The sequence below is a fragment of the Carettochelys insculpta genome, chromosome 1, assembly GCF_033958435.1.
Source record: "Carettochelys insculpta isolate YL-2023 chromosome 1, ASM3395843v1, whole genome shotgun sequence".
NCBI classification, from domain to species: Eukaryota; Metazoa; Chordata; order Testudines; family Carettochelyidae; genus Carettochelys; species Carettochelys insculpta.
The window spans coordinates 280565788-280583018 of NC_134137.1; the positions used below are offsets into that span (position 1 = coordinate 280565788).

A 17231-nucleotide genomic window follows, 5' to 3' on the forward strand; every position below is an offset into this window, starting at 1 on the left:
ATGATCACTCTGAGCCAAAAGACCCTGCTCTAAAAAAAGGGGTTTAACTAAAATATTTTGACTAGCTGGCCTAGGATTTTCAGACCTGAATAGGGACCATTAGTCTGATCTCCTGTAGATGACAGGCCATAAAGTTCCACGCAGTTGTACCTTACTAAGCCTAGCATCAGGTGTTGGACTAGAGACATAGTGTCTAACATACTAGCCACACGTGGCTATTTGTCCAGTTGAGTGTGGCCAATTGGCTTGAATGATAAATATATTTTCAGAATAATGTGGCTAGTTCACTTTCGCAATAGCCACTCTAGAGGCTAGTGCTCCAGAACTGGTTGAGCACCCTGGGACTAATGTATATCTTCCAGACAGGCATCCAGTCTTGATTTGAAAATAACAAGACATGAAGAATAGTAACAGAGGGGTGGTCGTGTTAGTCTGTACTCCAACAGAACAAAGCAGCAGAAATGTAACACTTTGAAGACTAACAAAATGATTTATTCTGTGATGAGCTTTCGTGGGACAGACCCACTTCTTTAGATCCATGAAGATCTTCTTCAAACATGAAGTTTCATAGTCACTGTGCAACAACATGATGTCCTGGCTGAAGTCAAAAAGAGCCCATAATGCTGCCAACTCTTGTGATTTGGTCATGAGTCTCATGAGAATTACTATCAAAACAAAAAAGCAGTAAAGTAGCACTTTAAAGACTAACAAAATAATTTATTAGGCAATGAGCTTTCGTGGGACAGACCCACTTCTTCAGATCATAGCCATATGAGAGCAGACTCAATATTTAAGGCATAGAGAATCAAAAATAGTAATCAAGGTTGACAAATCAGAAAAATAAAAGATCAAGGTGAGCAAATCAGAGAGCAGAGGGGCGGTGGGGGAGGGGAAGGTCAAGAGTTAGATTAAGCCAAGTATGCAAAAGAGCCCCTATAGTGTCCCAGAAAATTTGCATCCTGGTTCAAACCACGTATTAACGTGTCAAATTTGAATATGATAGAGAGTTCAGCAATCTCTCTTTCCAAAGCAGTGTGAAAATTCTTCTTCAATAAGACGCATACTCTTAAGTCATTAACAGAATGGCCCACTCCATTAAAATGCAGACTAACTGGTTTGTGGATCAGGAGTGTTTTGATGTCTGTTTTGTGCCCATTAACACTTTGTCTGAGAGAGGTTGATGTCTGTCCAATATACAAAGCATCTGGGCATTGTTGGCACATGATGGCATATATGATGTTAGTCGAGGAACATGAAAATGTGCCTATGATTCTGTGAATAACCTGGTTAGGTCCAGTAATGGCATCTCCAGAATAAATAGGTGGACAAAGCTGGCAGCGGGCTTTGTTGCAAGGAAGAGTCTCAGGACTGGTGTTCCTGCGGTATAGACTGTGGCTGTTGGTGAGAATTCTCATGAGGTTGGGAGGTTGTCTGTAGGAGAGAACAGGCCTGTCACCTAGGGCCTTCTGGAGTGTGGCATCCTGATTAAGGATAGGTTGTAGGTCTTTAATAACGTGTTGCACTGGTTTGAGTTGGGGGCTGTAGGTAATGACCAAGCCACATTCCAGAAGGCCCTAGGTGACAGGCCTGTTCTCTCCTACAGACAACCTCCCAACCTTATGAGGATTCTCACCAACAGCCACAGTCTAGGGCTCTTTTGCATACTTGGCTTAATCTAATTCTTTACCTTCCCCTCCTCACCCCGCCCCTCTGCTCTCTGATTTGCTCACCTTGATCATTTTTTTCTGATTTGTCAATCTTGATTACTGTTTTTGGTTCTCTGTGCCTTAAATATTGAGTCTGTTCTGGTATGACTATGATCTGAAGAAGTGGGTCCGTCCCACGAAAGCTCATCACCTAATAAATTATTTTGTTAGTCTTTAAAGTGCGACTTTACTGCTTTTTTGTTTTGATAGTATATAGACTAGCACGGCTTTCTCTCTGTTACTTATGATAATTACTGTTTTCCTTCAACTTCTGGGGATCCTGGAGTCAAGTGGATGTGTGATGATTTCAACCTCCACTCTTAAAGAAATAGTAAATTTCTAGCCCTCATAGCTGCTGAGAATGCTTTAACATGTGACCCTAGTACCCTTTAAAACAACTGTATGCAATTAAGTGTACATGTACTCCTGCAGATACGCAGAGGTCTTCTAGGGTTACATCAGGTCATGTAGATGTTGTCTAGTTTTACAACAGGCTACATAAAAAGCACTAATGAAGTCAGTACAAACTAAACATTCATACACAATGACTTGAATACATTGTTTTATATATTATACACTGAAATGTAAGTACAATATTTATATTCCAATTGATTATTTTATAATTATATGGTAAACATTATACAATCGACAATTTTTCAGTAACAGTGCGGCTGTGACGCTTTCGTAGTTGTTAAGTGAGATGAAACACGGGGGTAGGCAAGACAAATCAGACTCCTGAAAGGGATACAGTTGTCCAGAAAGATTGAGAACCATTGCCCTAAAGGCTCAGAAAGCAGATAAAAATAATACCAAATCCATTATTATTTTTACATAATCTCATGATTCTAAACCCACTGTCCTCATTTTTAGTAATCCTGACTCACGATTTTTGAATATTTGGAGTTAGCAAACCTGGTCCTATGAAAGATACAACTATCCTAAATTGACTGGAAGGATGGCAAATTTAGTCCCTCTTCCACCCCCCTCCACCCCAAAGGACTGATACCTGCATGAATTCAAAAGAGTATCAGCAAATCCTATGGCCTGTGGAACACTAATTGCTCCCCATTGAGCCTCTCTAATCTGACACTCTTGGAACCCGACCCGTGCTAGATGAAAGAATTTGCAACATCTTGGACAGCAATATTTTCTGTTAGCACTACCAACACTTCCACCGCTTACTGAGCTCCAAGAAGACATTTAGGGGTAAATTAGAGCTAAAAAAACCAAAACAGCACAGAACACGGAGAGCCAGGACGGGTGGCTGGAAATAAGCTTTATGGGGCTGCGGGAAACCTGGCCACACCCATGATAAGTGGTCATCCAGCTAACTAAAATCATGCCGAATTATGGATGTTTCTGGATAAGAGAGTTCCAGATTAGAGAGTTTCAACGTGTAGCTGTATAACTCATATGACAAAGTTTCCAGAAAAGATGGTAGGAAGCCCTGGTTAAAAACAAACAAACCAACAACCCACTATATTGCATTGCTGTACTGGTCTAACACTTCAGTAACATCATTGTCATCACTAAAGTATTGCTGTAGGTTAATCTGTAAAGGAGAGCAAAGCTAAATCATGATGTTCTGATAAGTGAAACTAGCCAGGAATCATCCCCTTTACAGTTCTTTCCTTTCTGTATTCTTCCATGCAGAACTAAAAGCTGTGTTAATCCCCGCCCAATGTAACATCACAAGACACCAAATAAAAGCAAGAAGATTCATTCATTGATCTTTAAACTTGGAGGCAGCAGGCCAGATGTTGGAAAATTGCTCCTGCTAAGTAAATTTCAGGAGCATCATATGATCAGATAATCTCAGTACCCCATGACTGGTACACTAAATGGGAATGGGAATGACTGTGATAGAGGCAGTAGAAAATTCCTTTTTTAGAGATAATCTTAGGCATGTTGTTGCTAAATGATGTGTCCCCCAATACATACCACATATTGATGCATGCCTTTCAGAAGAAAATGGGTGAGCCCTTCCATTTTTTGGTAGGGATTATGGCTGACTGTAATGAAAACTACTCCAAAAATGGTACTCCTTCCTCCCGACTTTTAATATAGACTCAACCAACATTTTAAAACATCCTATTAAAAACCATTCTTAATCATGAACACTTTGAAGTTCTTGGATGCAAGATGCAATTAATAAAACAATAATAACAATAATCTTCACTGCTACAGTGCTTTCTACTGGAGCACATCGATGCACTTTGCAGAGGTTACTTAGGGGAACGGTGGACATGCCAAGTTCAGGGAGGTGAAACCTGAGAGATTAAATGATTTGCCCAAGTGAGAGAAGGTGGGTGAGACAATGCTCTTAAGATCTGATTTTTTTATGCTGTGGCGTTTCTATTACGGATGGTAAATTTCTCTCTCTTCAGGGCTGTAGGCGGCACAGTTGTAGCTCTGTTGATCCCAGGATGTTAGAGAAGCAAAGTGGATGAGATCATATTGCCCCAAGTGACAAACTCAGGACCACAACCTACATCTTCAGAGTCCCTGTGCGGTGCAAAACAACAACAAATCGTCTCCTTCTATTAATTATTTTACTAATTATTGCCAACAAGTATACTGGCTAGTAAGCTAGTAAGACACACCAGGGGAACACATGCACGTGGCCCTTTAAGACGAATGCCCAGCACCAAGATGGCAGCTCCTCCTCCTTTCCCATGCCTGCGCTGTGCCCTTTGCTAAGATGGAGAGGGAGGGAGGGGAAACAATGATGTCATCGCATGACTGTGTTTTTATGAATGAAAAGAATCCTGTGAGTGAGTAATTCCAGGAAACTCACATTACAACTCAGCAGATCTGAGCTCAGCTCCCAGCTCCCCTCCAGAAAACAACTTCAAACAAGGAGGCTAGAGAGCGAAACCATCTGGAAAAGGGTCTCCAAAGGGATACAGAGGTGAGAAGAGCAGCCTCAAAGATTCAAAACAATGACCGCGGCACCGTAAGTAAGAAGAAGTCCCTGTTCAGCTGTCTCTCACTCCTCCAAAGGTGTGGTGTTTACAGGCTTCACAGAGCTTGGGGTGGCGCGTTTATGTTGTTGTATTGCTGGCTGTGAATGTGTGTGGTTGGCTAGTGTAGGCTTTTTGGTTTTTCTTGTGCTCTCCCTATCCAGGGAAGGACAAAAAGTCTGAATGACACAGCTCTGTGACGCTTTTATTTTAGGACTGCGGGTGTGCAGCTGGAAGGAGAGCTGAGGTCAGCTGAAATTAAGAAGGATGAGAGTGTGGCTGGGAAAAGACATGGTTGTGTGAGTTCGGGACATAAGGAGTTTGTCTTCAGAGAAGCATGTGGGGAGAGGAGCAATGGAGAGGATCAGAGTGTTCAAAAGCACAGAGCGCTTCCGTGAGTGTGCCTTCATGTCTGTTTCATACACACCCATTGCTGAGCTTAGACAGCTGTGAGGGCAGGAAATCTCTCAAGAACAGAGAAGTTACTCATGGTGCAAATTAACTATGTGTGGGGCCTGTATGAATAGGAGTGAAAAGAAGGTACAGCTGAGGCTCTGATCAATTGAGAATCCTCTGGGACATTTAGTAAGGCTGGAGATAGACCTTGTATCCTGGCCAAATCTAGGATTGCCATTGGTCTGGGTATCAGAGAGGTCTGGGGTTTCTCAGGAGGGCCACTTTTTAAAGGGAGTTGTCCTGGGAACTCCGCATGGGTGCTCAGTATGTACTTCCTGCTGTCCAGTTTTTATAGGCTTAGGATCATCCTGGATTGGCACCTTTGAGGTACAAAAGTAATGGGCTATCACGGCCAAATCCCATCTGAGGTAAACTGCAAGGATTTCTTCTTGTGTTCTTTGCTTCATCCTGAGCTCCTTTTGAATTCATTGGTAGTGTTAGTGATGCCAGAGTAAACTCAGCCCCTATATTCCCTTTGAGCTTTAGATTAGATAAATATTCTCCTTTCTTTACCTTCTGTCCTCAGTTATTGTGTAGTATTGCTGTGCACTGCTACGCAGCTGCTGCTTTTCAGCCCAGAGGTGATTGCATTTTGGTGGCAGGCAAAGTGATCCCCATATAAACAGCACAGGTTGGAAATGACTTTACAGGGCACTTCGTTCTAGGGACAAAATGTGCTGACTACAGTGATAAAACTTTGCCACCAGAAGCCACTGAAGTACTAGCTTTATTTCTTATTCTAAAGGTATGGAGGGATGACACTGGCACGCATACCAATACATGAGAACTTGTGGACAAATGCTGAATTTGTAATGGCTGCCACTGACTATACATTTCATGTAGGTCTTACAAAAATTAAACCACACTGGACAGGGCCAGATGGAAGGAAATAGTGAGGGAGACATTGGACACCGACAGGCGCTGAGCCCATGGTTGTTGGTGATGATAGTTGTGAGGCTACATGTACTGTTTCTTTAAATCTGTAGCAGGAAGCCAGGCAGGAAGGCCAGGGGAAAGTTGGAGGCAGAAATTCTGTAGGGAAGTAGACAGAATAGTTTAGGGTTAATATTTTCTTCGTGTTTAATGTTTAGAACTAAGCGACTCATGATCACCTGACAACTATTATATGAGACACTCAGAGGTGATGTTGCTAGGCTGTGACTCCTGCTAATGCAAGCCTTGAAAAGCAAGGAAAGAAGAACGGTTGTTAAGGCGTTCTCTGCCCTCCCACGGACGCGACACTCATCGGTTCCTCTTCTGAACCCCAGATAATCCTCCCCCTACCGTCGGCCATGCACCGGTGTCGCCCCCCTCCTGCAGCGTCTGGAGCAGCTTGGGACATTGCTGAGGCGTGCCTCCGCGCAGGCGCCTTCTCCTGTGTCTACACCACGCAGCTTTGAGCCACAAAGCTATGAGGATACAGCTCACTTGCTTGAAATTGGTGCATGTGAACGCCGCTGACAAAATACGCCCGCCCAGCGGCTTTCGCTCTGTTGGCAGGAGAGCACTCCTTTCAGCAAAGCATTAGTCACCCTCGCTCTCACCACATCAAAACTTCTGTCCTGTGGGGCTAGGGGTTGTTGTTGATCAGCTGCAAGTGTAGACGTAGCCTGACTGGAGGGTCCTCCAGGCAGACGCCTCCTTTCAGGCACAGCTCCTGCCCGCCCTTCAAAACTTGGCGGGGGAGGACTGCGACTGTGGGACCTACTTCCGGTCCATCCTCTGCTCACAAATCGGGTCAGGGTTCCTCTGGACAGTGTCCACTGGCTCCCTCAACACCTTCAGGGCGCAGTGGGCTTTGTCTGGGGCTCTCTGCTCGCTATCCCCCTCCGGCTCCCTTGTTTTAGCCTTTGACCCCCCACACCCGTTCCTGTTTCCTTTAGTTGTCCCCCATATTCATTTGGGGACTGTGTTATTTTAATGGATCCCCTTCTTAAGGGGGACCATTTAGTTGTGGGTGGGCGGCACCCGCCCGCTCCCTCGGCCTCCGATAGGTTCAAAACCTAGTGTGGAGTGAGAGGAAAAGGTCCAAGTTTCCCCTCGCGAGACAGCATAACCACAGTCCCAGTAGGGAGCAACTGCTACAATTAGCTGCTACTAGCAGTAGCTTTACCCCACTCAGTTTCAACCAGCCTATTGGCCTGTTCCAAGCACCACCACCCCCCTCCCCGATAGTATCAAGGCATGCTTAGCTGCCAGGTGAGCTCTCTTCTCTCAGCCATGGAATCATGTGGCACCACCTCCCAATGGTGGTAGGGGAAGAGACACAGCTACCTGGGAAACGTCCTCCTTTCCTGTATGGACGAAGACATTTTTTTGCTTTAATGTCTTTGCAATCACACATCCAGGGATGGGGTTCGCTGCCCCATGCAGTGGCTCCTAGACCACTTACACAGCGAAAGGATGAGTCTCTTCTACAGCCTTCGCAGAGAGCAAGTTGGCTTTTAGCTCAAACTGTAGCCATCCTGCACTAAGCCCCAGAGAGCCCAGGTTTGAGCCCATCCGTGGGCAGTTACACCTTGTCCAGTGGAGCCACATGCTGCAATGCTGGGCACGAATCGATACAGCGAATCCGATCCCCTTCCTGTTGGGCTCAGTGGAAGTTTTGCCCCCAAGTTTCATGGGACCAGCTAAGTGGATTGGTGTTAGACCTCCAAACACTGAAGCAGGGGAGCCTGGCAGCTAAGTGTCTTGGAGGCCTAGCCCTGAATTCCATGTCCCTGGTGTGTGTGTGTGTGTGTGTGTGTGTGTGTGTGTTAAATCACAAGCCCTAAAGCACGGTGGACGAGAGGTAGTTTATAGTCATTCCAACAGGTGCGAAGAGAGAGGAGCTGAAAAGCATCAGTCAGCTAAACATGGTGGTTAATATTCTGCGTTGGTGCGTGAGGCACCATGTAGCTGAGTTAATCCCGGGGGCGGGGATGTAGATAATTGAATTTCCTGACATTTGTGCATGAGGAATCTTAGTTTTAACATCTCACTGAGTTTCTTAAAGTAGCAGCAGAGTCTGACTCTGCCCAGATTCTGGTACCCACAGGTTGGGGAGCTGCTCTCTGCCTCTGGTTCCATCATCCCCTAGTTGGGAAGGGGCCACTTCCCCTGTCTCTGGCAAGGGGGAATTTTCAGCAGCCTGTCTCAAGTAGCGATTCCAGTGAATGTGCAGTAGCGTCCTTTCACCAATGACAATGGCAGCCTGAGCCTGGGCTAACATTTCTGCATGCAGCTGCAAGGAACTTAGGTCTTGTGACTATAATCTCTTAGGCTACAGTTAGAATGGAGAGTTTCGTCGACAAAATGGGTTTTATCGACAAATCTCATGGAGCGTTTATACACCAAATGAGTTTTGTCAACGACGTGCCGACAAAACCCACCCAGCACTTGCGCCGGCAGTGTTCTGCCACAAACCTTTGAGGCATAATGCTGCTGTCGATAGATTTCTGTGGACAGAACAGCTGTGTAAATACCCCTGGGGGGGCTCTCTCGACAGGCAGGGCATCCGCAAGAACGGGCAGCCCTGTCTGCTGTGCTTCTGGGTGCCTGTTTTGTCAAGAGAGCAGCCAGGCATTCCGGTCGCTCTCCTGACAGAGCGGAGCGCTCCCCGGCTTGCCTTTGTGTGTGGCTGCCCTCTGTCAACAGAAGTTTTGCTGGGAAACCTCTTCTGACAGTGACTTCTGCTGGCAGAGCGCTGTAGTGTAACGGTAGCCGCACCGTTTGGCCACTCCGCCTTCAACAAACTCTGCCCCCTTCCGCTGATCAACTGTTCCACTGCTCAGGTCATCTACCTTGCCCCTTGCGCCGATCAAATCACCCCAGCCTTGACCTCATTCCTTCATGTCTTATCTCTTCTGGCATCAGATTCCAGCTTCTCACTTGACACACACACAGCCCGGGCCCTGCGCCTTCCATAGCCCTCTGCCTCCAGCTCTGCTCTTGTCCCCTCTTCCGCCCTCCCTCCCTTCGCGTCTCCCAACCTTTGCTCTCCAGGGCTCCTTCTCATGCTCTTGGCTCTCTGCCTTCCCTTGTTCCACTCCCAGTCTCCTCTTCTCAGCCAGCAGGCAGCCTCTCTCTCCACTTGGCAGCCCTCCTTCCTCCTGTCATTCGTCCTCACAGCCTCTTTTACCTGCTCTGTCGCCTTTGTATACTGGAAGCTCATTGGGCCGGAGAACGTGTCTTGTTGGGCCACTTCATGGTGCTGCATGGCTGCTGTTTCATGACACTCACAGTCACATGTCAGCCGTGCCACCCTTCCCCTCCCTGCCACCTTGCAGCGATGGGAGACCTACCAGGAAGGGAGCATGCATGTCCTTAGTGACCTTCCCACTCTCTATGCTGAATCACAGTGAGACGGCTTTTCTCCCTCCCACACCCAGCTGCCTCCCTCATTCCTGTTCCTCCTCCGCTGGAACTCTCCAGACATTTGATTTACTCAGCTCAGAGCGGTGGAGTCTTTGCAGCTGGCCTGCTCCACACCAGCCCCCAGGAAGGGAAGGTGGGGAGGAAAGGGGCTGGTGTTTCTGTGAAGTCAGGTGGCTCCCGGCTGTGTGTTCCTCATGGTGCGCGTGGCTGATGGGCTTTGTCAGCATCTGTGGCTTCCTAGTGCTGCACGTGTTTCACAGGCCGGACAGGTAGCAAACCTGTGCAGATTCCTGTGGGCACACGCTTAGCGTGTGCTAAACTCCCAGGCACGTAAGTGGGACAAACAGAAAGCATCCATATTCCTAATGAGCCAGAGCTTTCGTTCTAGGCCAGGATCGCTCTCTGCCAGCCCTGAAAGGGGACGTGGCTGCTCTGCGGCAGGTTGTGGGAACGACACCGCTCAGCCAGGCGGAAGGCTGGGGTGCGTTTCCGTGTGCAGGCCCGCGTGAGCGTGTTGGCAGGAATCACCCGTGTTTGTAGCCCCGTGGGGCGTGAGTGGGGTCACAAGCCCACGCTGCTCCCCAGAAGAGGTCCCTACCTGAGACAAGGGCAGTTGGATCAGCCCAGGAGGCAGCTGCCCCGTTCCCTGCTTGCCCTGGCAGGTACTCCTAACTCAGACGCGCCTCCACCATGTGAATGCCTGGGCCGACGTCCTGCTTGCTGCCAGAGCTCCATGGGTTGAGGTGGTAGGAGTGTGCCTCAGTCCCCTCCCACCTCCAGAACTGGGCCCTTCGGGAGGGTGTTTGCCGTAGACCTGGCTGTCCCCAGTGTGGGGGCTCGGTAGGGTCATGTCTGGGCAGGTCTCAGCAGAGCAAAGCGAGTGGCTTCTCCCCTCCGCTGTGGGCCTGGGTCTCCCACCCCAGCCCCTGGGGAGGGAAGGCACCTCAGGAGGACATGGCTTTGGAGGGGGCCAGGGAGTGCTTGTGATGAGGTGCCTCTCAAACCCTCTACCTCCAGGGTACGCGACTGGGGTATTTCAGACAAGTTTGGTAAGGTGCGAATGGCCCCCTGGTCACTCCTCGTGGCCAGGCTCAGACACTGACTTTCGGGTCCCCGCATTGAGCCCCCTTGTGCCTGGCTGTCCTGTAAGACGGGGCTCTGACCAGGGCCCTCCTTGGGCATACGCAGCTGCATCGGGTGCTGCTGAGTTTGGGGCCCTACGAAAGGGCACGCTGTGTACGTGGGATCCTGGGCACAGGGCCGGTGACGGAAGCTGCGGGTGGCAGCCAGGACGCCAGGCACGGGGCTGTCGTCAGCTGGGAGCCCACGTAAAAGTGGGAGGGGCTAGATCGCTCCCCCCAGTTCCTGCGCCTCTGCCTTCCTGCCCTGCTCCTTCCCCGCTGCAGCCCCCGCCCCATGGAGCAGCCACTCCTCCTTCTCCCTGCTTCCCCTCCCGGGTGGGGCGCCATACGCCATAAGGAGGGGCCTGGATGCCGCAGCGCTCGCTCACTTCAGCGGAAGCCCCTTTCTCCACTGCTCCCGCGCTGAGAGCCTGGCTATGGGCCCCAGAGAGGGAGGGAGCCCACCCCCCCCCCGCCACAGTACCTCCCTCACCGCTGAGCCCTGTCGCCCTCCCTGCTCTTCAGTTTTGTGGCAACCCCCACAGCTTCCCCAGGGGCCCCCTGTCCTCAGCCCTGCCCCCCGCCACCTGCCAGCAGCCATCTGCCTCTTGCCTGTCGCGCCAGCCCTCCCTCTCCTACACTGGGGCTCTGTAACCATCAGCCAAGCTCTGCTTCCCCACCCAGATCCAAGGAGGGAGTTAATGTCTGCCAGGGCCCACTGAGCCCGCCAGGCCAGGCTAGGTGGCAGCAGATGAGAGGAGGGCCTGGACGAGCAGAGCCCCTGGAGGTTTCCTGGGTGAGGCTTCGGCCCTGCCAGCCCATCTCCCCTTTCCCCAGCCTGGGCCTGCTTTGACTCTCCCGTTAGTGGCCAGGCACCGACCCCCCCCCCCCAGTCACACCCCCACCAGCTGCCCCCCCACCGTTTCCTCTCAGTCTGGAAGGCTCTTGCCCTCCTGCGGGTTCTGGGGAAGGCAGGAACCTCCCGTTTGCAGGGACGGACAGCGTGGGGCAGAGGGGAATCTGTCTGTACCCTGCACTGGGGGGCAGACGGGGCAGGGGCGTAGCTATGGGTGGGCCCGAGTGGGCTCCGACTTAAGATCCAGGCCCACCCATCCCCAGTTCTGGCTCTCCTCCCGCCCGAGGCTCCAGCCAGGTGTGGGGAGCAGGGTCGGGGGCCTGCAGTTCTCAACTCACCCCACGTTCCTGCCAGGCAGAGGAGCGGGGGGGTTAGGAGGCCCCCGTGCCCCGAGGCTGCTCCCCAGTAGGAGCACTAGGCAGGCAGGGGGCGCGGGACAAGCCCCCCAACCTTGCTTGGAGCAGGCAAGCCATGGTGCCCCGACCCTACTCCCAGTGGGAGCACGCGCCACGCCCAGCTCAGTGCACTGGGCAGGGAGATCAGAGTAAGCGCCCCGAGCCCACGTGGAGCACTGGGTGGGAAGAGCAGGACAAGCCCCCGTGCCCAGCCCCTTCTTCCTGCTGGGAGCCGCAGGCTGGGTGGATGGGTCAGGGCAAGCCCCTGGGAGCTTTTCCATTGCCCACTGGGCGCACCAGGCAGGCAGAGCAGGTGCCACCTGCCACTCGGAGAGCTGGGCAGGGACGTTGGGGCAGCTCCATGTCCCGACCTGGTATGGACCACCCAGTAGGCAGAGCAGGGCGATCCCCCTGCCGTGATCTCCAACCTGCTCAGAGCACTGGGGGGAGGGAAGCGGGGCAAGCCCCACAGCCCAGACCCCATTAGAACGGGGGTTGAAGCAAAGCAAGGCCCCGATCCCCCTCCCCAGCAGGAGCACCCCAAGGCAGAGAGGGTGAGCCCCGAATGCTGGGTGACAAGCGCAGGGGTGCATGTTTCTACAGGGCTCCTGGGCTGTGCGTTCATCCCTCCCTGCCCGCAAGGCCAGCTGGAAGCAGGGAGGGCTGGGCCTGTTGTGGCTCCCTCCCATAGCTGTACACCCACCCAAAGCAGGGACTCTCCACTCGTCCCTCCCTGGCTCTGCCAGAGGGCGGGAGGCTCCCCAGAAAGAGTCCTGGGTCCTGGCGGCCACTTGGAGGAAATAAAGGATGGGAAGGAATTTTGAAAAGTGTTTTTTTTTTTTTTCTTTTAAAATGAAAATAATGGATTCATTTAGTGCTGGGTCTCTGCGCTCCCCTGCCCACCCTTCTCTCCAGGGACAGGAGACACCCCCACTCACCCCTCAGTAAGTCCTCCTTGAAGAAGGGACCAAGTGACTTATGGTCTAGGCTTATGGAGGAGGGGCAAGAAATGCTGGGGAGAAAAGAAAGGCCATGGAGGGGAATTTGTAGGGCCCAGCTGCCTTTACACACCCACCCACACGCCCCAGGCATGAAATGAATATGGATGGAGGGGAGTGACATGTTTCCTCTGGCTTGTTTGCAGGGTCCTCGCTTGGGGAACACGGCTGCAGGAGCCAATGTCCACAGACAGCTTATCGAGCATGGCCCTGAAGGTACGCCTGAGTTGGCATCAAAGAGCATCACCTCCACTCTCCCAGCTCCTCCCTCCTCCGGGAGCAGCAGAAGGGCCCCCTAAGTATCCTCCGCACGCGCACACACTGGCACGTGAGCCATAGCCTAGGGCTGCCAACTGTCTGGGGATGATGCGGGGGTTGGCAGGGTGGACTTACCGCAGGTGGCTCCCAGTCGGCAGCGCAGCCTAAGGCAGGCTCCGTGCTCGTCCCTGCTTTGCTACTCCACTGCACCCTGGAAGGGGCCAGCAGGTCAAGCACTGAGGCTGGGGGCATGGGACAGGCCTGTGTGCAGCTTTGCCTGCAGGTACCGCCCCAGCAGCTGTCATTGGCTGTGAACCATCCAATGGGAGTGCAGAACTGGTGTTTGGGGTGAGGGCAGCGTGGAGTCCTCTGGCCTCCTCGCCTAGGAGCCAGACCGGCTGGTTGCTTCCAGGGCACAGCGTGGTGCTAAGACAGGCAGGGAGCTGCCGGCTTTAGCCTTACAGCACTGCCAGCCGGGATGTCAACGGCCCACTCAGCAGAGCCAGCCCAGGCTCCCTTGGCAGCCAGGTGTTCCGCAGGGTTCCCGCTCCCCTTTCCCACTTGTGTGCAGTGACGCTTGTAGTGTGCACCGAGGCATGCCAGGCTGTGCGCTGCCAGTAGAGGACGTGCTACCAGCTGCGGGCGCCCAAGCGCTCAGCTTATGGGGACCCCGGGTGTTGTGGTTTAAAAAAAACCCCAGGCACCTAGTCATCCTACTGTGGCTCTGCCCACCAAAGCACCCCTTCCCCAAAGCCCTGCCTGCACACCCCCCTCCTGCCCAGGGCCTCACCCTCACATAGCCTTCTACCCAAGCCCCTCTCCTGCCCTTTTCCCCAGTCTCTGCCCCCCACATATTCCTTGCACTAGGCCTTCTGGGCAGTAAATAGGGGGAGGGCATCACCCCTTTAAATGCAATGGGACCAGGCCCATTTGTCCCCTCCTTCCAGTGCCCCTGCAGCACCTTGTACCCTCTTCTGTTTTCCATCGCCCCACCCCCGTATGGGTTTCCCAGGCCCTCATTGCTCTCCCGCTGTCCTCTCTTGGCCAGATCAAGCAGGAGCTGGGGGAAAACGTGCCCCTCCTGTCGGACGAGGAGCTGATGGGGCTGTCGGTGCGGGAACTGAATCACCACCTGCGGGGCCTCTCCAAGGAGGAGGTGGCGTGGCTGAAGCAGCGCCGGCGCACGCTGAAGAACCGGGGCTACGCGGCCAGCTGCCGGGTCAAGCGGGTGTGCCAGAAGGAGGAGCTGCAGAAGCAGAAGATGGAGCTGGAGCGGGAGGTGGACAAGCTGGCCCGGGAGAACGCTGCCATGCGCCTGGAGCTGGACGCCCTGCGGGGCAAGTATGAGGCGCTGCAGGGATTTGCCCGCACAGTCAACGCCCATGGATCCACCACAAAGGTGGCCACCGCCAGCGTCATCACCATCGTCAAATCTGGCACTAATCAAGCCACATGCTCCTAGTGCCGGTCTGCTCCCCATGAACTGTGTCCTCCCTCCAGGACTGGGCCCGTCTCTTTACCAGGTTGGACAGCTGCTACCATGGCTCCTCCCACAAGCCCTGCAAGACAGGAGTGACTTGCAGACCCTCAAACAAATGGTCCCGTGATTTCTCCCCTCTGCTTCCATCTTCCTTGCACCAAGCCGGGACTCAGCCCTCCATCTGTGGCATCCCCCATCCAGCTTGTCGAGCCAGGCGAAAATGTGCCAGCAGGAACCTCGGAGCTGAAATATCCCTACCCCCTGCCCAATTTTGTACGGTTATAAAAAAAAAAAAAAAGCCACCTCTGAGCTTTCCCCCTCACTGTCCCCTCCCTCTATTTACATTAGGGGCTCAGAGACCCTCCCCATTTTTATTGGTAGGAGTACAGCTCCCAGAGATGTCTGGTACCAAGATCTGTACAATGGAGGGGGAGAGAACCAGGAGCCAGGCCAAGGGCCTGTTTCTCTTTGTTGAGCACAGAGCAGGGGATGAGATTCCCATCCAGAGAATAACCAGGAGCTGCCAATACACTGCAGCCCTCTCCCGAACTCTGGCTCTTCTAGATTGTCTGTCTGTTGTGGCCTCCCACCAGGGAGATAAACTGCAGACTTTCCTGCCTGCCAGTTGCATTCCAGGGGCCACAGAAATCCCTGGGTCTCTTCCCCACACCTTTTCAGGAAGGTCCCAAAACAAGTGATATTGAGAGCAAATGGGAGAAGCTCAGCTAGTTGACTTGAGCCTGTCTTCCAGGGACTGGGCATTAAGGGCAGCGCTGGGGGCGGAAAGAAGTTGCAGTTTCATGGAGAGAGGGAAGAAAACAAGAGGACAAGTACACGAGTGAGGGTGAGAGGACAGTTTCTCTGTAGCATGGGTCAGGACTGTCTCGGCACCTGCCTGTTCCAACACCGATCTCTGCTAGACATCGGGGGCGGGGGGACGAGCAGGCTAGAAATGCAAAGGCTCAGCTGTAGGGATGGATGTACATTTAGCAGCTGAGTTAATGTTCCAACATCCCCTGCATGGGAGGGAAGGGGGTTTTGAGAGAGAGAGAGAGAGAGAGAGAGAGAGAGAGAGACACCAGGATGGGGAATAAAAGAGAGGGCGAGCAGGAGAGGTGAGAGACAAGAAAGAGGGTCAGAGCAAGTGAGGCAGTTGGATAGAGAAGTGGTGGCAGGCCTGGGTCTGAAGTGCTGGAGTGGCGGGGTGAGACTCCTTCAAATCTCATTTTGGGACTGCAGCCCGGAGAAGCACTGAAAAGAACAAAGGAGGCACAGCCCATCTGGGTGCATCCTTGATTGCATAACCAGGAGCTGGCACAATTGCCAAATGAGCTGCCAAGATCAGCCAGGCAGAAGGAAGTGGTTGTATCAATCTGGTTTTGCTGGGCTGGGTCCATCCGGACAAAAACCAGTAGGGCCTGAAAAGGCAGCTGCAATGGGTTGGACATGCACGTTTGATTGGTTAGGTTTAAGTGGGGCAGGGAGAAGAGAGTGTGGCCTTTTATCTCTGTTTAGACACGTACTCACACCCTTTCCCTCCAGTGGTGACGCTTCCCCTGTGGCATGGTGGGACCCTTTGACAGGCCAGCAGGAAGGAAAGAAACACAGCTGTAGCGGCGATAAAATGATCAGACACATGACAGTAGGGCCTGGAGCTCCTGCCGAGGCTGGTACCCCATTGTGTGAGGCACTGCACCAACCGATGGCAGGCGGGGCCCTGCCCCCTGGAGTCTCCGTTCCGGATGGTGGAGGGAAGGCAGAGGCATGGAGATGACGTGACTAGCCCAGGTTGGCGGCATGGCTGGGAATTGACAAGGCAGCTCTCCTGACTCCCCATTCAGTGCCCTCACCCCTGATCCAGGCTGGCTCAACCCACTAGCTGAGGAGCCCAGGTAGTAGTTCCCTGCTACTAATCACAGGCACCTGTGCCCATGGACTCAAAGGAGGAATAGCATTCAGCTAGGAACTTGGGCCCAAGGGGGGCAGATCCATAAATACAGACAGTAGAGGGGTCAGTGAAGGTAATAACTGAGCAGTCGCCTTTAGACATGTGCTAGATTAGATACTTAACCCCTTCATTCCCTCCACTCCTGGCTGGTTCCCCTGCCCCCTCGCAGCTTTCCAGCCTCCCACCTCAGTGCTGCAGCCAGGTGGGGCCATATGCCCACCCACCCCACCCCAGTGTACTTTGTGGGCAGTTCCCTGGTTAGCCTCGCCTTTTCTCCAAACTTTGGTTTATTTATTATTGCACGAATATAAGTTATTTTCACATCCTCTTTGCCATTCCTCCTCTCGGCACAGCCAGGATGTTGGTACAGAGCTGTTCGTTATATTTTATATATGCAAATCGCATTTTATCTTACATAGAGCAAAAAAAAGATATTTATTTTCTGATGTACAGTAAGTGATCTACCTGACTCCTCTGTATTTTGTACCTTTACAAATAAAACTTTTTTTTTTCCACAGAGAGTGGGTTGATTGAGCCATAAAACAGCGCTGTGGGCTTAGCAAACTGACTCAGCCTTGCAGTACTCTCCATTGACGGTTTTCCTCAACATCCCACTTGTTGGCATGAAGCGCTTGAGTGGAAAAAAAAGCTCCTGTTCATTTAAAAAAAAAAGCAAGTTACGAGCCCTCCCGCT

At 52.2% G+C, this 17231-nt stretch overlaps 1 protein-coding gene across 4 annotated transcripts; it reads left to right on the top strand.

The window, feature by feature from the left end:
* The first annotated feature begins 4510 nt into the window (after positions 1-4510).
* Positions 4511-17048, top strand: MAFF (MAF bZIP transcription factor F). Of its 4 annotated transcripts, XM_075008947.1 has the most exons (4): positions 4511-4662; positions 4884-5063; positions 12998-13067; positions 14158-17048. In XM_075008947.1, exons 1-4 carry the CDS (start codon positions 4649-4651, stop codon positions 14569-14571), a joined length of 678 nt encoding a protein of 225 aa, XP_074865048.1. In that variant the 5' UTR covers positions 4511-4648; the 3' UTR covers positions 14572-17048. The 4 variants fall into 4 exon arrangements, with proteins under 4 accessions (XP_074865048.1, XP_074865055.1, XP_074865065.1 ...); XM_075008954.1 differs by lacking the exon at positions 4884-5063; XM_075008964.1 differs by lacking the exon at positions 4884-5063 and having other exon boundaries at positions 4511-4617.
* Positions 17049-17231: the final 183 nt, after the last annotated feature.

Coding starts and splice junctions, on each gene's coding strand:
- MAFF (XM_075008947.1), top strand. Junction 5,064..12,997: donor CAAAAGCACAGAGCGCTTCC/GTGAGTGTGCCT, acceptor GCTTGTTTGCAG/GGTCCTCGCTTGGGGAACAC. Junction 13,068..14,157: donor TATCGAGCATGGCCCTGAAG/GTACGCCTGAGT, acceptor TCTCTTGGCCAG/ATCAAGCAGGAGCTGGGGGA.